This window comes from Vulpes vulpes, chromosome 7 (genome assembly GCF_048418805.1).
Source record: "Vulpes vulpes isolate BD-2025 chromosome 7, VulVul3, whole genome shotgun sequence".
NCBI classification, from domain to species: Eukaryota; Metazoa; Chordata; class Mammalia; order Carnivora; family Canidae; genus Vulpes; species Vulpes vulpes.
In genome coordinates, this window is record NC_132786.1 from 7,395,209 (window position 1) to 7,416,644 (window position 21,436).

The following is a 21,436-nucleotide window of genomic DNA, read 5'->3' on the forward strand; positions in this document are numbered from 1 at the left end:
TTACTAACTATGAGAAAAAAGAGTAATTTTCCTGTGGAGAAACCTGGAAGACAGCATCTCAATCAAGGTAATGTCACCAAAAGTGGACAAATAGATGTCACATATGTGCTGCTGTGGTGCACAAGAGCGACAGAGCATCACTTCATGGTATTTCTGCCCAAAATATACAACATCAATACAACCATTAGGAAATATTAGACAAAAAAAAAGGAAATATTAGACAAACCCCAAATGAGGAATATTCTACAAATACCTGGTTTATAATACTTAAAACGCAAAATCATGAGTGAAAAAGAGGGACTGAAGAATATAAAGGCAACTAAGTAGCAAACAATCCAATCAAATAATCCAATGCAATATGTAATGCATGCTCCTGGACCAAATTCCAGAACACTACTGGCTTTACTGGAAGTTTGGTGTCTATGCATTAGGTGCTAGTATTGTATGTACTTTGAAGTCCAGGTTTCCTTTTATCTACTTTATTTGGTTTTTGTTATTGCTGTTTCTATTGCTCTTTTTGTTTTTAGGAGTACTCACCTTTTCAAGATGCCAAATTTTCAATTATGATTGATTTATATACACAAAGGGAATGAATTTCAGTAACTACAGAACTGTGGTTGTTTGAACAAATTAATCCCTAGTTTTCCAAATCCCAAGTGCTTTAAACAAAGCCTTTAGCCGACTAATCTGTCTTGGTGAGGTGGCCTGGCTGCAGGACTCCATGTGCCCTAGGACACAGAACACTTTGTATTATATCAGGGTTGGTGGTACCAACAAAATAAGGGCACTGGAGCTCCCTCGGTAAAGACAAGTGAGGGAGTCTATGACTAAGATAATTGATACAGTTTGGAATTATGAGTTTTGTTTTGTTTGAGTTGGAAGGTCAAGTTAAGAGGCATATAGGCCCTAGTATAAGGTCTATCAACTTTATTCAGAAGAGTGCAGTTTGTGGGAAGATTCGAAAAGGCAAATGAAACTAACTGATAAATCTTTGTCCCTCATGTGGAACCCTGTCAGGCCAGCCACACAACAGTACAGGTGTGGTGTTAGGTCAGGCCATGCAGATGTGTTCATAGTAGGGGGTAGACATTCTTGTGTAGTTAGAACCTTAAACCACAGATGCTGGAGTTCCTGAGCGCTGGAGAAGTTCATAATGTATTTGACTATAGAAGTGATCCTCAAACTACTTGGTCTCAAAATTGCTTTCTTTACAGGTGCATCTAGGTGGCTCAGTTGGTTAAGCATCTGACTCTTCATTTCTGCTCAAGTCATGATCTCAGGGTTGTGGGACTGAGTCCCCCATTGGGCTCCACGTTCAGTTTGGTATCTGCTTGTCTCTCTCCCTCTGCTCCTCCCTCCACAGATGCATTCTCTCTCTCAAATAAGAAAATAAAATCTTAAAAAAAAAACTTTACTTTTAAATTTAGTGAAGATTCTGTTTTGGATTTGTTTAGGTGGCTTATATCTGCTAATATGTACTGCATTCCAAATTAAACTTGAGGCATTTGTAAACTACTTTGTAAAATATTTATTTTTTCATTCATTAAAAATAACAATATATCAACTACATGTTTACATAAATAATACATTTTTATGAAAAACAACTATATTTTCAAAGCATAAAATAGTGAAAAGAATGATATTTTATATTTTGTAAATCTGGTTAATGTCTATCTTAGAAACAGCTAGATCCTTGTATCTGTTTTTATATTCATCTATTGTGACACCATACAGCATAAAGTCTCTGGAAAATGCCACTGTCTACAAATAGAGAATGAGAATAAAAAAGGAATATAAGAACATAGTATTATGAAAATATATTTGACCTTGTGAACCCCAGAAGGAGTTCCGTGGCCTTCCACGAGTCTCCAAACTACATTTAGAGAATACTGTTCTAGGGTTAAGCCTTCAATACCATTCAGCTGGCTATATTTGGTTATGACCATGAGTCTACTTATGGGGTCTGGATGATCTATGAAAGTAACAGACCAAGGATAAATAGTAAATTTGGATATGAAAGACCAAGAACATGCTCAAAGTCCTAACACAGGAGAGTTCACAGTGAAGTAATAATGGAAAAACTGGCAGATAAGAAAAAAAGTAAACAAGATTATAAGTCAATTAAAAGTAAATAAGAACTCTGATCCCAGGGTAGAGACTATCTCTTCTAAGCCATATCTTTAGATATTCATCGCCATCTGGGTGATATCTGGTCTACAGAAGAGTTAGAGATTTGTAAATGAATCCAGTCTTTCAGGGTAACAGCAAGGGCCTAAGATTATCTCTTAAGTAAAATTAACTGTAATTTCCTGGAAGTGCTTTTAATGTCTGTAAATAAAAGAACTTATCACATTTATATTAAGAGTATCAGTAATATCTATGGAAGTAGTGGTTGCGAAGTTTAGGAAGTTAGGTTTTTAACATCTATAATCACATTTTTATTTCCTATGATAATAAAGGTAACATCTAATATTTTTAATTTAATTGTTTTAGTTCCTGGCATCCAAGTATGTACAAAATCTACAATAGTAGCACTTTCCATATCTATAGTTACAGCTAGGATTGCTTTAGAAGCAATAATACTTTCAGGATATGTGATAGTGAATTGCTATACTGGTAGACATGGCATGTGGAAAAGTCATAGAAAAATAAAGCATGATTTTAACATTACTAGTTAAATAATTTACTATAATATTAATAATTGTTGCTACAGGGGCCATGTGAGTGCCACATATCATCAGTATTCCAGGGACAATATCATGTCCTGTAATCCAAGAATAAGTTAGGTTACTTCAATAACTATATCTAAAGCAATAGTATTTATGGAGCCTCATATGGTATTGTCTGAGATACGAAACACATCTGTGAAATCTCTAGCAAGGATACATAAAATATCTAGTTTAATTGATAGGGCTATAGGGGTTATCATTTTAAAAATAAGAGTATATATTCTGGCTGCAAAATAAGTATTCACATCTTCTTTAATTACATTTAGAAATGTAGTCATGGATACATCTTTAGACCTATCTGCCACACCGACAGTGCTTGGAGTAGCCATATCTATAAAAGCTAGTGTTAATATCTGTGAAGATTTATGTAGCGTAAGATTATGTATCTGCTAATTGATTTTTTATATCTGTTGTTTTAAAGAGATGTCTGTAGTAATTTTCCTGCTTTGAGTATTAATCACGGAACTAGAGTAGCATTTGTGACATTTGCAATATAAGTAGATACAGTAGCAGGAGCATTCATTGTTGTTCTACCAAGAATGGTAGTATTTAAAGCAGATGTGGTGATATTTGTAATACCTGTGGTAGCATTAGTTGCAGTAATAGGTAAATAACTAACTGTAGAGTTTGTTGTTACCTGATGGTGAGCTACTGCATCTAGATGAGCAGTCATTAATGCTCTTCTATCTAAGGTTATTGTGGTGTTTGAAATAGAAACGTAGGTAGTGTTACCTGGAACACTGCTAGACTTACCTGTATCAGTAATATTTACTGCATGCCCTGTACTATTTAGAGAACTGGTGGTGGGGATAGCTGTGGTATTAGTGCTAGTAGTGTAAATATCTGTAGAAGGAGTGGACACTGTGGGAATAGTATTACTAGTACTATTACCACCAGAAATTGTAGGGGAAGGAGAACTGGTAATAGAAGTATGGTTGCCAGTGCCAGCAACATCAGTACTTCTAGGAGAAGTGGTTACCATAGAAATGGTAGTATCCATAGTATAAGTACGTGCAGAAAAAGTAGTCATAATAGTTAAACTATTGCTGGTACTATCAGCATCACTATTTGTAGAAGGAATAGTTGTAATTGGAACAGTACTTTTGGTACTAGTTATATCAATACTTGTTGGAGAAAGAGCAGTGGTCATTAGAACAGTAGTATTGGTGCTAGCATTAGTATTAGTTGTTGGGAAAGGAGTGGTTATGATAGGAAGAGTAGTATTAGTGTTAGCAGTAGTATTAGTGTTAGCAGTAGTATTTATAGGCGAAATCATAGTGGTATTAGTAACAGCAGTACTAGTTGTAACTTCAGTAGTGTTTGCTGGAAAGGGAGTGCTTGTGATAGGAAGGATAGTACTAGTGCTAGCAATAGCGGTACTTGCAGGAGAAGGTGTACTGGTATCAGGAAGAGTAGGACTAGTTGTCAGTGAAGAAGCACTAGTTGGGAAAGGAGTGTCTGTTACAGGAAGAGTACTATTACTCTCAGTAGTGCCTGTGGGGGAAGGCATAGTGGTATTAGGAACAGCGGGACTGCTTGTAACTTCAGTAGTACTGATTGGGAAAGATGTAGTGGTATTAGGAACAGTAGGACTAGTTGTAAACTCAGTAGTACTTATTGGGAAAACAGTGGTTGTGATAGGAAAAGCAGTACTAGTATTAGCAATACTAGTGGTAGTAGTAGTGGTATTAGGAACAGTAGGAATGGTTATAACTTCAGTAGTACTGATTGGGAAAGATGTGGTAGTATTAGGAACAGTAGGACTGGTTGTAACTTCAGCAGTACTGATTGGGAAAGATGTGGTGGTATTAGGTACAGTAGGACTAGTAGTAAACTCAGTAGTACTTATTGGGAAAACAGTGGTTGTGATAGGAAAAGCAGTACTAGTATTAGCAATACTAGTGGTAGTAGTAGTGGTATTAGGAACAGTAGGAATGGTTGTAACTTCAGCAGTACTGATTGGGAAAGATGTGGTAGTATTAGGAACAGTAGGACTGGTTGTAACTTCAGCAGTACTGATTGGGAAAGATGTGGTGGTATTAGGAACAGTAGGACTAGTAGTAAACTCAGTAGTACTTATTGGGAAAACAGTGGTGGTGATGGGAAAAGCAGTACTAGTATTAGCAGTACTAGTGGTAATAGACTCAAAAGTCGTATTCTTAGTAGTAACTGTAGAAGGATGTAGAGAACTTGTTGGGAAAGTACTTGTCATAGGTGTAGTAGAAGCTACTGGGCCACCGTATATCCAGGTAACCTCAGTTAGCTTTTCTAGGCTGATAATCTTGTCAGTCAATTGAATAATCAGCGTCTGCCAGAAAAGAAGAGATAAAATTGGTATTTGAGAACTTCTTACATAACTCTTTTAAGTCATTTTTCAAATTAGAATTTAACAAGAAGCAATGTATTCATTTTTTTTTCCAGAGTGCAATAAAAAGATATAAAGATTCCTTTTCAGGTCACTGATACCAGACAGATAAATGGGGGGATGTGTTGTGTGTGTGATCCCTGTGTTGGGAATCTGTGTCTCTCCACTTCATCAGGGCACACCACACTGTTTGCTAATATTTTCAGCTTTAAAACCAATGCTTATAAAAATCTCTTTGCCTTGCCTCTAGATTTTAACCTTTCTAAGGGCAGTCCAGTTTCATGTTTTCACCATCCCCATATGCTACAGTTTCCTACAAAGAAGGTCTGCATCAGTAATTACTGGAAGTAATTACTTGCAGTGGGTTGTCTTGAGCTCAACCGTCTAGGAAAAACGTGTTAAAGTAGAGAACTAGAATGGACTAGAGAGAGTGAAGCCATCTGAGTGTTCAGAGGGTCATTTTCCAAAATCCAATTATCAGCAGGGAGGTAACTCTTTCACTGGGTGGAGGGTAGGAACTATACTTAACCCATTTTCACTTGGCTAAATGACCACTACAGTTCGTTGGAGCATACTTAGGACCAGTCTAGTCTTCTAAAGTGGGATACTTTTCCTTCTGTGTTTACTTCTTGGTAATTCTACTGGTAATTTGTCTTCCATGTAGGCGGCTCTGAAAACAGACTCTGCTATAGGGTCTACTAGGGTCTGCTATCTTTGTCGTTCTGTTTTGTTAACCAAATAATTTCATCTCACATCACAAGTGAGAATATTCATTTTGATGATTCCCACAGTAGACTGCCAATTTTCACCAATCTATAAGACCTATCAATTTGACCAGGAACACGAATAATTCCAGGAAGGAGGGAGAAAAATCTCCAATAATTTTAGAGGATTACACTTTCATTTTAGCCTCTGCTGCAGAAACCAATTAAGTTTTGTGACACTAGCCTGAGAGACTAACTTTACTTGACACATGGCACCACTTCTGGGAAGCACATGGAAAGGATTTCACCAGACCATTGATCCTGATCCCTGGACCGCTTTGGGAGGGCCATCGATGCTACACATTTTACAATAGGCTTTAACACTTGCAACTTTTCAGGAAAATACTATTGCACATATCCATAAAATCTTTCAAATATAAGCAAATAAAAGAATGATGATAAAATTAATTCATAACATTCCTTTGAGACATACCTGATAGTCACTCTTGAAATTCATTTCCATGAATTGCTGGTTGTCATAGGTGAAAGTAACTTGTGTCACATTAGTAGAGGTTACCCCCCAGATTTTAATATATCCAACTTTCAGCGGGTTTGAGTCACTCAAATACTTATTGTGTATGGTCTGGATTCTCAATAGATTCTATAAAAAACATGTAAAGAGAAAAATACATAATCCATCTGTTGAGAGACTCTACTTCACATTAAAATATTAAGAAACCTCATATTACTCTTGTGGTGTTAGTTTGCTGTTTTTATTCTTAAATACTTTATGAAGATACACTTCCTGAGTACCTGCTACGATAAACTTGGTAACACCAACATAATGAAAGTTAATTTACCTATATTATTACTAATTCTTGCAAGGATTTTGAAAAGCAAACATCATTATCTCCTATGGATGAGGAAATTGAGGCTCGGGGTGAAAAGTGAGTAGCTAAATGATACAGATACGGTTGGAATCATGATGTGCCTATGTGCATAGCACTGTTAATACAGCGTGAACAAAGAATCACAGCAAACAGTCCCTAGACTAAGAACAGTTTGCGACAAATATAGGGATTTGACTAAATCATCAACTATTTAAGTACCAACACAAGGGTTAAAGTAACGTGAGGTAAGTAGTACTTTGCGACCAACTGAAAATCATAGTGAATATTTGTTATGGGTTGTAAGAGAAAGGAGAAATCTCTACGGAATAGTACGATCAAGGAAGGACTTAGGAAAGACATGGGAATTCAGGAAGCCTGGAAGGGTAGATGGATTTAGAAAGGTGAAATGAATGAGGAAGGGGATGGGGGCAGGGACATGTTGAAGAAAAAGAAACGCTTGTTGAGTGCAAGAGCTCCAGGAGCTGGTGCTGAGCAAATGAAGTAAGACTGGTTAAGATGTAAGAGAGGATGAGGAATACCAGGACTACTGCATGCAACGCATCAAGGAGACAAACTCCTTGACTCTCATGGCAACAGTAGAAAGAAAAAGAAATCTGTTCAATTGGAGAATTAATTAGCTTTGAGACTGACTGCATAAACAGAATCTCAAGGGAAAATGAAGACCAAGGGACATAACTTGAAATAATTGGGTGTCTGAGGCCAGTGCTTACTGATTTGGGAGAGCCTACTGTTAAATTGCCTGGAATCTTCCAAGCCAGTTGATTGTCTGAAATTGGTAAAATGGTGAAGATTTACATCACAGGAATTAGCAAATGCTACAAATCAGCTCCAAGCCTCCAAGTCCCCATCCTATCCCTCACACCATTGATAATTTCCCCCAGAGAAAGTTAGAAGCTTTCTTTCATGTCAAGCCTCTGATCTTTAGGGAGAAAAATGCCATCAAATATCATGTAGAAACAAGAATTCATTTATCACATCTTTGGAGAATAACAGATGAATAGATGAATGGAGTTTTAGAGTTTGAGACTAAGGGAAATGTAATGCTTTATAATAAAGAAACAGATTAAACAGGGGAGGTGTCTTCCCTTGGTTCAGCAATTGGTTAACAGTACAAATATAACTAAAATCCAGGACTTCTAAATCAATAGTTTCATTTAAAAAACAACATCTTGAGAGGAAAAATATGTAGTCTTCAACTTTTCTTAAGTTAGGAACAGAATTTATGCATTTAATTAGTATACAAAGTCTTGCATTTAGTTTCAAAAAAGGCAACTGCAAGATGGAGAGAGCATGACCTGACAATCATGTATATGAAGACAATTTGAAAGTTTTAGCTGACCATGAGATTTATAACATCTAATACATGTGTTTAAAAAATTAACACAATGTGTGGCAATAACAGTAAGAAAATAGAGTATAGCTAAAAAGAGGTAATAGTTGGGCAATGAACTATTTATTGTTTCATATCACTGATGTTTTGAGGTTGCCTGTTTTGCAGTATTAAGTTCATGCCATCCTACAGAAATATAAGGCAAACCATATATGTAATTTTAAATGTTCTCATAGCCACATTTTTTAAAAAAATAAAAGGAAACAGGAGAAATTGATTTGAAAATACATTTTATTTAACACAATATATCCAAAACATTATTTTTACATGTATTCAATATAAAAATACTAATGAGGTATTTTACAATCTTTCCAATTAGGCTAGTCACATTTCCAGTGCTCAAAAGTCACGTGGGGCACCTGGGTGGCTCAGTTGATTAAATGTCCAACTCTTAGTTTCTGCTCAGGTCATGATCTCAGAGTCATGAGATAGAGCCCCACATCACCCTCCACAGAGGGTACTGAGTCTGCTTAAGATTCTCTCTCTCCTTTTCTTCCTGCCCAACTCTTCTTGTGTATACCCATGCAGGTGCCCGTGAACATGCTCCCCTCTCTCTCTCTCCCAAGAAAAAAGTCACATGTGGCTAGTAGCTATCATACTGGTTAATGTAGCTCTAAGATATTCTTTCAATCCTGGGTATCAGGTTTTAAGAGGAATCTAGACTAACTGTGGTCCAAACAGAATAATCAGGTCTGGAAACTCACATAAGCACAAAGCAGAAGAAGTGAAAAGTTAGCCTGCAGATGTATAATTCCAAAATAAGACAGAAAGTATATATGACAGACATCCTCAAATACCTCAAATAACTGAAGCACTCTTATGCAGAAAAGAAACCCAATAGATTTGTGTTATATATTCCTTAAATGCAAATCAATAGGTAAAAATTATAGAGAAGCAAATTCCAGATTTGACAGAGTGATCCTCCTAGTCTGAGAATGAATATCAGTTATCTGTGGGGTCATTTAACATGACTTGTAGTTGGGTTGTATAATTTTCTCCAATTATTCACTCCTGCTATTCATACCCTTTTCCTTGTAATTTTGGCAATGCCCTCCCTTTCTGGATGGGGTTTTCTATCCCACCTTTGCCTTTGGGCTTGGCCATCTGCCTTTCCCTTCCTAATAGGATGTTAGTCAACTTACTGCCAATTGGAGATTTTAAAAAGTGCTCAAGGATTTCCACTTCTGATTTTGCCCTCTACCTCATAAAAAAGGTCCTGCCCATACCTGCCCATAAGGCCATCTTAGATCATTTTAATATAAGGACTGGCTTGCAAAATTCCAGGCAATTTAATGGTAGAGTCTCCTGAATCAATAAGAGCTAGCTTCAGCACATCCATTTACTTCAAGTTATTTCCTCTTTTCTTCATTTTCCCCTGATTCTGCTTGCAATCAATCTCAAAGTCTTGTTAATTCTCCACAATACCAATTGAATATTTCTTTTTCTTAGATCATCAAGGAGCCAGCTGCCAGGTATGTGAGTGAGTACAGTAAAGATCATCCAAGCAGCCAAACAGTCAAGTGATTGCAAGCTAGCCAAGATCAGCCAAGTGCAGACAAGATCATCTGAACACTATAAACTCATGGACTAAATAAGAATTTATTGTTACAAGCTGTTGAAGTTTTGAGGTTGTTTATTATACACCATTATTGTGCAATAGATAAGTGATCTAGCATTTATCCTACAAAAGATTGTCAGCCAGAAAATGCTGTCTCATCCCCAGAAAACATGTCATACATTTAAAGACTCATTTTTTCACTGGCACTATATGAATTATAAATTTTCTTTTTATAAGACTGATAGATACCAGATAATTGTCAAAATAAGGACTGTTCCTCCCTTATATTAATGTCAAAAGACCCAATTTATAAATGTAAAGGTAGGAAGTTCCTCCTACTAAGATGTGGGATTTTATTTTGATACAGTTAAGTGATAATGTTTAACCTGTAGCTAACTGGGAATGGATTTATAAAATTCAATATATTTTATTGAATAAATTAAGACTATTTGTCTTACCTGAGTTGCTGTAAAGTTTGCCAAGAAATAGTTTCCATTTTCATAGGTATCTGCAAACAAGAAAAAAGAATGAGCAACTACTCATTGCTTCAATGGTAGCAGATAATCTTGTATACAGTATAGGGGTCACAATTACTGATTAGGATAATCATGATCTCTCTGAGGAACACTAAGGATAGTAGTCAAGTCAAGGATAGTAGTCACTAAGGATAGTACTCTTTCACTCCAGGGTAGTGTGGGGGTGTGCATATGGAAGACAGTTTCAGGCCACAATCAAGATGTTGTAAAACCAGAAAATCTTAGTTGAACTAAGAATAGATACCCCAGATGAGGAAATGTGGAGGCTACTGACTGGTTTTTCCTTTGCCGATGTAGCAAGCGCATAGCCATGAGAGTTGACACAGCTGTGATGATAAAGGCTCAAAGCAGGGGAGAGTGGTTAGGAAGTCAGGCTCTCAAGTCAGATTGACATGGATTCAACTCCCTGCTCCTACCCTTAGTGGCTGTGCAATCTCTGGCAAGTAGCTTAACATTTTATCATCTGTAAAATGAAAATAGTAGCACCTAGCTCGTGGCGTGCTTCAGGAGCAGAATAAGTGCTCAAAATGTATTCTTCACTATCATTAGCAAAGTCATCATCATCTTCATTTTCATTATTCTTCTCTCCCTATTCTTAGATCACCCTACCACAGTGCCATAGTTCCCAAGCCCTCCTGCCTATACACAACTTACTCCATCAATTCTTCCTGAGACCCTCTCCATTCCTCCAGGCTCCAATCATGCTCCAGAACACTCCATTCTGACAAACCCTCTACCTGACTCTCTGTATCAAGCAACCACCAAATTTCTTTTTGTGTGTGTGTGCCATACTGTCTAAAAAAAGTATCCTCTGCTTGTTATGTCTGTATACTCAACTCGTAATTCAATCCTACATCTCCTGTGTTTCAGTTCCTGTGTTTTTTTAAACACTGAACTCAATCTTTTCAAAGTCACCAGTGACAGAGTACATTAAACCTAACTATCTCTTCACAATATTCAGGTTTTTCAGACCTCTTTCCCCAAACATCTCCTCCTTGAAATAATCCTTCATAGATACCTACTTTATTCATTCTTCTCATGTGGCTTCTATAACTCCTATTTCTTTCCATCTTTCTTTCCTTTTTCCTTCCTTCCTTCCTTCCTTCCTTCCTTCCTTCCTCCCTCCCTTCCTTCCTTCCTTCCTTCCTTCCTCCCTTCCTTCCTTCCTTCCTTCCTTCCTTCCTTCCTTCCTTCCTCCCTTCCTTCCTTCTTTCCTTCTTCCTCCCTTCCTCCTTCTTTCCTTCTTTCCCTCCTTCCTTCTCCACACTCAGCATGGATCCAATACGGGGCTTGAACCCATGACCCTGAGATCAAGACCTGAGCTGAGATCAACAGTTGGATGCTTAACCAACTGAGGCACTCAGGTGCGCCTATTACTCCTATTCCTTAAAAGTCAGTTTCATTTCATGCTATGTTCTTGCCCTTATCAACATTCCATCTCTTACCAATATTCCAACATATTCCCTCCATGAACCAATCCTCTTCTTTGCTTTCTATAAATCACCTCCACACTTGCAGAAACAGTATGAAACTCATATTTTGAAATTTACTCTTGGCTAGAAAATGTAACCTAAGCAAATAGAGACTTTTTTAGCAATTTTAATGAAGAATTTTTAAAGAATGGAATTTTGTTAAATTGGGTAATCTAGGATTATCCTCGAACTAGCTATTAAATCTCCTTATGTAAGGAAAAAATTCACAAATAGTTAGAAACTATTAACAGAAAATTTAAGTTAAAATTATACTTACACTGTATATTGGTGTTTCAAATTTTGAATTTCTAAGTCTGGTGAAAAGGAGCAGAGAGCCTCTCTATAGAAGCTAAAAATCAGGGACTACTGACTTTTTAACCTTGAGAGTACATTTGTTGAAGTAAACTAGAACTTTACAGAAAATTGTTTTCCCCCTACATTTTTTGAAATACATTGTTCATGGGAGCTGATTTTTAACACTACACTAACTGTGGTGTTATTAACCCACTATGGCATGAATCATCTAGTCTTAATTAGCTCAAGCTGTATAAAAGGACTCTAGATTCCCTTAAATCAGTGGTTTTCAACCAGTAGTGATTTTGCTTATGGGACACCCTGGCAATAGCTAGAAACACATTTTACTGTTACATCTTAGGATTAGAGAGAGTGCTTTTGGCATTTGGGGGATATTGCTAAACATCTGGTAATTAACAACCAGCCAGCACAAGTAAAAAAAATTATTGAGCCCAAAATGTGAGTACTATCAATCATATGTCTGATAAGGGACTCGTATCTAGAACATCTGAAAACAATAATAAAAAAGACAATCTTTTTTTTAATAAATTGATTTTTCAATAATAAAAAAGACAATCTTTTTTTTAATAAATTGATTTTTTATTGGTGTTCAATTTACCAACATACAGAATAACACCCAGTGAAAAAAGACAATCTGATGTAAAAATTGACACAGAATGTGAACGGACATTTCTCCAAAGACGTATGAATGGTCAGTAAGTACATGAAAAGATGTTCAATGGGATTAGTTATCAAAAAAAATGGGATTAGTTATCACAGAAATGCAAATCAGTTGAAGCCACAATGACATATTACTTGACACCCACTAGAATGACTATAATAAAAAAGACAATAAAAATGTTGATAAGGATGTGGAGCAACTGGATCCCACATGCACTACTGAAGGAATGTAAAATAGTACAGTCTCTTTGTAAAAGAAGCTGGGAGTTCCCAAAAAGGAAACAGAGTTACTATATAAAGTGGAAATTTCACTCTTAGGTATGCACCCCAGAGAAGTAAGGAAGTATGTGATTACAAAAACTTGTACATAGATGTTCATAGCAGCATTTTTCCTAATAGCAAAAAAGTGGAAACAACCCAAATGTCACAGCTGATAAATGGATAAACAAAAGGTGGTATGTTCATACAATGCCATACTATTCAGTCACATAAAAGAAATGAAGTATAGATACATGCTACAACATGATGGGACCTTAAAAATGTTATGCTAATCCATTCCTGATCAAAACTCTTCAGAGTGTAGGGATAGAGGGAACTCTCCTTGACATCTTAAAAGCCATCTATGAAAAGCCCACAGCAAATATCATTCTCAATGGGGAAGCACTGGGAGCCTTTCCCCTAAGATCAGGAACAAGACAGGGATGTCCACTCTCACCACTGCTGTTCAACATCGTTCTGGAAGTCCTCGCCTCAGCAATCAGACAACAAAAAGACATTAAAGGCATTCAAGTTGGCAAAGAAGAAGTCAAACTCTCCCTCTTCGCCAATGACATGATACTCTACATAGAAAACCCAAAAGCCTCCACCCCAAGATTGCTAGAACTCATACAGCAATTTGGTAGCATGGCAGGATACAAAATCAATGCCCAGAAGTCAATGGCATTTCTATACACTAACAATGAGACTGAAGAAAGAGAAATTAAGGAGTCAATCCCATTTACAATTGCACCCAGAGCATATGACACCTAGGAATAAACCTAACCAAAGAGGTAAAGGATCTATACCCTAAAAACTACAGAACACTTCTGAAAGAAATTGAGGAAGACACAAAGAGATGGAAAAATATTCCATGCTCATGGATTGGCAGAATTAATATTGTGAAAATGTCAATGTTACCCAGGGCAATTTACACGTTTAATGCAATCCCTATCAAAATACCATGGACTTTCTTCAGAGAGTTAGAACAAATTATTTTAAGATTTGCGTGGAATCAGAAAAGACCCCGAATAGCCAGGGGAATTTTAAAAAAGAAAACCATAGCTGGGGGCACCACAATGTCAGCTTTCAGGTTGTACTACAAAGCTGTGGTCATCAAGACAGTGTGGTACTGGCACAAAAACAGACACATAGATCAATGGAACAGAATAGAGAACCCAGAAGTGGACCCTGAACTTTATGGTCAACTAATATTCGATAAAGGAGGAAAGACTATCTATTGGAAGAAAGACAGTCTCTTCAATAAATGGTGCTGGGAAAATTGGACATCCACATGCAGAAGAATGAAACTAGACCATTCTCTTACACCAGACACAAAGATAAACTCAAAATGGATGAAAGATCTAAATGTGAGACAAGATTCCATCAAAATCCTAGAGGAGAACACAGGCAACACCCTTCTTGAACTTGGCCACAGTAACTTCTTGCAAGATACATCCAGGAAGGCAAAAGAAACAAAAGCAAAAATGAACTATTGGGACTTCATCAAGATAAGAAGCTTCTGCACAGCAAAGGATACAGTCAACAAAACTAAAAGACAACCTACAGAATGGGAGAAGATATTTGCAAATGACGTATCAGATAAAGGGCTAGTTTCCAAAATCTATAAAGAACTTATTAAACTCAACACCAAAGAAACAAACAACCCAATCATGAAATGGGCAAAAGACATGAAGAGAAATCTCACAGAGGAAGACATAGACATGGCCAACATGCACATGAGAAAATGCTCTGCATCACTTGCCATCAGGGAAATACAGATCAAAACCACAATGAGATACCACCTCACACAGTGAGAATGGGGAAAATTGACAAGGCAGGAAACAACAAATGTTGGAGAGGATGTGGAGAAAAGGGAACCCTCTTACACTGTTGGTGGGAATGTGAACTGGTGCAGCCACTCTGGAAAACTGTGTGGAGGTTCCTCAAAGAGTTAAAAATAGACCTGCCCTACGACCCAGCAATTGCACTGCTGGGGATTTACCCCAAAGATTCAGATGCAATGAAATGCCGGGACACCTGCACCCCGATGTTTCTAGCAGCAATGGCCACAATAGCCAAACTGTGGAAGGAGCCTCGGTGTCCATCGAAAGATGAATGGATAAAGAAGATGTGGTCTATGTACACAATGGAATATTCCTCAGCCATTAGAAACGACAAATACCAACCATTTGCTTCAATGTGGATGGAACTGGAGGGTATTATGCTGAGTGAAGTAAGTCAATCGGAGAAGGACAAACAGTGTATGTTCTCATTCATTTGGGAAATATAAATAATAGTGAAAGGGAATATAAGGGAAGGGAGAAGAACTGTGTGGGAAATATCAGAAAGGGAGACAGAACATAAAGACTCCTAACTCTGGGAAATGAACTAGGGGTGGTGGAAGGGAGGAGGGCGGGGGGTTGGGGTGAATGGGTGACGGGCACTGAGGGGGGCACTTGATGGGATGAGCACTGGGTGTTATTCTGTATGTTGGTAAATTGAACACCAATAAAAAATTAATTTATAAAAATAAAAAATAAAAATAAAACCTCCATTAATGCACTTGACAAAACTAAAATCTATTTCTTGATATCTTGTAATACCCAGTCTGAATTTGGATTTCTTGATTCACTCAAAAATATCTTTTTATTGTTGATTTACTTGAATTAGGATCTAGAAAAGACCATATCTTACACTGCACTGGTGCTTTTAAATCTATAACCGGTTCCCCTCCTCATTCCTCTTTTGGGCTAACATTAAATTGTGTTCCCTCAAAACTCATATTTGAAGCTCTCATCCTCTGTATCTCAGAATGTGACTGTATTTGGAGAAAGAACCTTAAAAAGGTAGTTATGTTAAAATGAGGTCATTAGAGTGAACCCTAGTGTAATCTGACTAATGTCCTTAGAAGAAGAGGAGATTAGAATGCAGGCACCCAGAAGAAAGACCATGTGAGCACATGGGGAAAAGGTGGCCACCCACAAGCCAAGGAGAGGGGGCTGAGGAGACCCACACCTGCCACAACTTGATCTCTGACTTCCAGCCTCCAGAAGTGTAAGAAAATAAAATTCTGTTGTTTAAACAAAAAAACAAACAAAAAAAAGTTATGCTAAGTGAAAGAAGCCAGTAATAAAAGGCCACATTTACTCCATTTATGTGATTCCATATGATTCCAATCATATGAAATGCTTAGCATATATAGATGTATAGTCACAGAGTAGTAAATGCCTAGGGCTACATTTCCTGGGGGCTGGAGAGAATGAGGGCAGGGCAAGGGAGGATTGAGGGATGATATCTAAAAGATAGAGGACTTAGGGACACCTGGGCTGCTCAGTGGTTTAGCATCTTCCTTTGGCTCAGGGCGTGATCCTGGAGTCCTGGGATCAAGTCTCACATTGGGCTCCCTGCATGGAACCTGATTCTCCCTCTGCCTGTGTCCCTGCCTCTCTCTGTGTGTCTCTCATGAATAAATAAATAAAATATTAAAAAAAAAAAGGTGGAGGGCTTATTTTGGTGGTAAAGAAAATGTTCCAGAATTGTCTTTGTAATGATTGCACAAATTGGTGAACATACTAAAACCACTGAATTGAAAAAATAAAATAAAATAATAAATAAAATAAAATAAAACACTGAATCGCACACTTAAAAACGGTAAATTACGTGATGTGTGAATAATATCTCAATAAACCTGTTACCAAAAAAGTTAAAGTCAGGCCCAAGAACTAACAAAAATAAAAGGCATTTCTTTTTTATAAAAAAAAATATATATATATTTTAAAAACCTACCCGATTAATCTCAAACATTAATCCAGTGTGATTTCTACTTGCTATAATACTCCCAGGCTTCTCACTCCACTTGTCATCAGACTTTCTGTCATCACACCCATATTTACAAAGTGTGAGCCCCACCAGGAGACTCCATTAGGCATCTCCGATTCCAAGTGTGCAAATTAATCTCCATATCTCTCATCGTTCTTTAACCTGACTTTATTGCTCGTATTCCATATCATGAAAATGGAATTGTTTCCTGCCTAATCACCCAATTGTATAGCTGGCATGATCCAACAATGCATTGTCCACAGTCACCTTGGCAAGATGTCACTGATGTGATGCAGTGTTGAATCCCTCAGCACAGCCACTAACTCCTTTTGCTACAATTTCTTGCTCACCAAACAAATCCTTGATTAAAATTTTAGCCTTCACATAACTTTAAGGAAAAATATGTACTTCCCAATAAATGGGAACATTCTAGCTCATTAATAAGTATAGTTCTAAAATTTAAAAATTGGCATTGTAGCTTATTATTCTCTTACAAGGTTTAAGTCTGTGACTCTCTTAAAATCTAATTTGGGTGGCCAGTTAACCTCCCTTCTCTGATTTTTGGACTTTCTATTGTCATATTAACCACACTTCTTTGAATGTAATATATCTTGTCTAATATATCTTATCTTAAAGGTTTATACTGGAATTTTATTTACCTTACCATATTAATGATATATTCTACTCAACATCCACGTGCCAGGAATTCTTTCTCTATATGAATTAATTTTGTCTACATGAAAGGCTGTATGTGGTAAGTAGGGTTTTGTAGATGTTAAGGATGAGAAAAGGCTGGCAAAGAGATGTTAAGCATCCTTCCAAAAGACATATAACCAGTAAATGGCTGAAATGATATCTGAATCCAGAGCTATGGGATGCCACATGCCACATGCCTATCCGTGGAGCTTACTTATCAGACTGAACTTTACAGAAACAATCAAGGACTAAGTAAGTTGAACTTTGAAAAAAGTAATCTAATTCTTTCATATCCCACCTGTTAGCCAGGTTCCTCCTCTAAATAAGCAACCAAATCACTTGAAAAATAGCTCTTTTAGATACCATATTAAATGAGTATGGGGTTATAAAGCATTATCCATACACTGAGAAGGGAAATTTAAAGTCCCATCTGTAATATTATTTATTAGGATGCATTTAACAAAATATGTGTATACTGAATGCACTGAAAATTACAAAATACTCTGAAATAAAGAAGACCTAAGCAATTAAAGATGATAGATGTCCCCGAATTGATTTGCAGAATCAATGCAATTGCACTCAAAATTCTAGCGAGTTTTTCGTTAATTATTATTTGTTAAAACAATTTTGAATCTACCTTCATTAACACAGTGTGATATTGCATAAGTATGGACACAGAGATCCATGCAACAGATCAAATAATCCATGGGATGCCTCGGTTGCTCAGTGGTCGAGCATCTGCCTTTGGCTCAGGGCATGATCCCAGGGTCCTGGGATCCAGTCCCACATCAGGCTCCCTGGAGGGAGCCTATTTCTCCCTCTGCCTTTGTCTCTGCCTCTCTCATGAATCAATAAATAAAAATCTTTTTTTAAAAAAAGAACAAATAATCCAAAAATAGACTCTCAGCCATACAAGATCTATTCATAGCTAACAGAAGTGTCAAGGTAACATAACAGGGGAAAAGATTCTGTTTTCAAAAAAGGTGCTGGATCAGTTGGATAAACATATGGGGGAACAAATGAACCTTGACCATAATGTACATACAGAATTTAATACAAAATAGGTGATAGTGACAGAACATGAGAGACTCCTAACTCTGGGAAATGAACAAGGGGTAGTGGAAGGGGAGGAGGGATGGGGGATGGGGTGAGTGGGTGACGGGCACTGAGGGGGGCATTTGACGGGTTAAGCACTGGGTGTTATACTATATGTTGGCAAATCGAACTCCAATAAAAAATATACAAAAAAAATAGGTGATAGTCCTAAATGTAAAAGCTAAAACTGTAAAGTTTCCAAAAATAAAGGAGAAAAAATTTTGTAACCTTGGGTTAAGCCATGTGATGTTGTGATTTCAATATGTCTTTGGTCTTCACCCCATTTCTGGCACAGACTTCTTAAAACGCTTGGAATTTCCTAAGTGATGAGTGTCTTTTGTTATGTTAATGAGGACCTTTGAAAGGGGATTGGAGCTGGAGATTGAATCAATCGCCAATGGCCAATAATGTAGCTAATGATGCCAATGTAATGAAGCCGCCTTAAAAACCCAAAAGGACGTGGCTCAGAGTTTCCAGATTGGCGAGCATGCAGAGGTTCAGGAGAAGTAATGCCCCTGGAGAGGGCACAGAAGCTCTGAGTCCCTTCCCACATACCTTCCCCTATGCCCTACACATTTTTTCCACCTGGCTGTTCCTGGGTTATAAAAACATATATTTAATAATAATAAATATATTATTATTAAAGTATATTATTAAAATAAATTTTAATCAAAATTAAAGTTCGTTTCTTGCAAGATACTTATAAAAGAATTGTACGGGAAAGTTACAGACACGGAGATGCAAATCATATCTGATAAAATACTGGTATACATAACTCCTACAGGTCAATAATGAAAAGACAACATAATAAAAAATAGGCAAAGGACTCAAACCAATACCTCAATAAGAAGACATACAAATAACCAATAAACGTGCTCAACATCAAGGAAATGAGAATTAAATCCATAAGGAGATGCACTATGTGCTACTAAAATAGTTAAAGCTTTAAAAACTACCAACTCCGAGTGTTAGTGAAGATGTGGGAAATGGGAACTCTGAATTATTGCTGTTGGGAAGGAAAAACAGTATAGTCATTTTAGAAAATAATTGGGCAGTTTCTTCAAAAGTTAAACATACACTTATCATCTGACCCAGCCTGGCAATTTCACTTCTAGGTTTTTACCCAAGGGAAGTGAAAATGTATGATCTTGAAATGACTTATACTCAGATAATCATGGCAGGTTTACACATAATGGTAAAAAACATAAAACAACTAAAATATTGATCAATAAGTAAGTTGGATAAACAAATTATGGCATATCCATACAATAGAATGTTACAGGAGTCAAAAAGTAATAAGATACTTTTATATGCCACTGTATGGCAAAACATTTTGCTATAAAAATTGTTTTGCTAAGTGAAAGAAGCTAAGCACAAAAGGATACACACTGTATGATTCTATTCACATCAAACCTAGAAAAGACAAACCTCAACTATAGTGACAGAGAACAGACCAGTGGTCGCAAAGGCCTGGGAGTGGAGGGCAGGTCAATGGAAATATGTAAAAGGGGAATTTTGGGTTATGAAAATATTCTTGATTTTGATTATGATGGTGGTGATACAACTGTATATATTTGTCAAACCTTATTGAACTATATATTAAGGATGGATACATTTTATTTGTGTAAATAATTATTTGTGTAAATAAAATAAATTGTATAACTCTAACAAGTTGATTAAAAAAGCAATAATTTCACTTCTAAGAATGTACCCCATAGAAATCATCTGAAACACAAACAATGGTTAATATTTGATGGTGTTTATAACTGTGAAAACTGAAAATATCCTGTGTCCTAGATAGTAATTACAGAAAGTTAGATAAATTATGGCATATCCTCTCAGTGGGATGTAGTAACCATAATTGTGTTTATAAGGAGTATATGATAACATGTCGACATATTTCTATCATTGTTAAGTGCAAAAAAACAGGATTCAGAAATTAAATATGCAGTATGTTTTCATAGATATAAAAATTAAGCATTTTCTTAAGCAACATAAAAGCAAAAGAATACAGCAAAAATATTATTACTTTTTTTCTAGTTTTCTATCTTTCAGATATTTTCTTTAATGACAGCATATTACCCTCATAATGAAGAAAATGAAAAGGAAGATATTACCAGTAAAAAACAGGTTATAATTTCAGAAACTGTGACATGTTATAAGATTAGAATGTTCTCATCCACAGTAATAAGTACTGGAAAATGGGCATCGGTTGGTCGGGACATGTCAGTATTTCTATAGAAATATTTAAGGAAGAGGATGTTCTGACTAAAGTGACAAACCCCAATTATCTAAGGTAGCACTATCATGCCCCTAGATTGGGGAAAGAAAGCATACAAAGTAATATTTCATTGATACAAGCATCTTGTTGACAATGCTTAATTCTATACTTCTGAGACTAAGAAATCTTCTGAGCTCTAATCTGTCTCCTGTGTGGGCCTACTTAGGAGGAACAGGGTACCTGGTTATAGATGGCTGGCCCAAATAACAGAGCCAGGTCTGTCAACCACTGAGAATGAATGAATGGTCAACCCAATAGCTGCACCCACACTTTTACCAGAGCAAGGCAGTTAATTACACAGACATAGGTCACCCCTGGCTGAATCCATAACATCATGTTGCTGAACGTACAAAGCTGGAACCATATACTCTTCTATAGTAATTGCAATGTAAAATCAAGTGCAGGCAAAAATTGCAAAAATTCTTTCAATATCATCACTTTATAACAGTAGCAGAAACAGGTTTAGAAAGAGATTTTCAGGTCACGCCAATTACATCCTGAGCTATGGTTTTTCTGCAAGTTCTATGGAGATCCTAGAATGCTACTCACCAATACTTTGTCCATCATCCCAGAATAGTTGGCCTTCAGCTTCCCCATTGTCATCCAGTGCAACAATCAATCCCATAAATTTTTGTCGGCTATGAAAA

The 21,436-nt window shown here is 36.8% G+C and overlaps 1 protein-coding gene across 1 annotated transcript in view; it reads right to left on the reverse strand.

Annotated features, from left to right (window-relative positions):
- Window positions 1-3,090: 3,090 nt before the first annotated feature.
- MGAM2 (maltase-glucoamylase 2 (putative)) overlaps window positions 3,091-21,436 on the reverse strand; it is an 83,712-nt gene continuing 65,366 nt past the window's right edge. The window contains exons 44-47 of the mRNA XM_072762843.1: window positions 21,339-21,427; window positions 10,116-10,165; window positions 6,292-6,459; window positions 3,091-5,037 (exon numbers count right to left, since the gene is read on the reverse strand). Coding sequence (XP_072618944.1) covers window positions 3,187-5,037; window positions 6,292-6,459; window positions 10,116-10,165; window positions 21,339-21,427 — 2,158 coding nt within the window. The 3' untranslated portion in view covers window positions 3,091-3,186. The remainder of the gene's footprint in view (window positions 5,038-6,291; window positions 6,460-10,115; window positions 10,166-21,338; window positions 21,428-21,436) is intronic.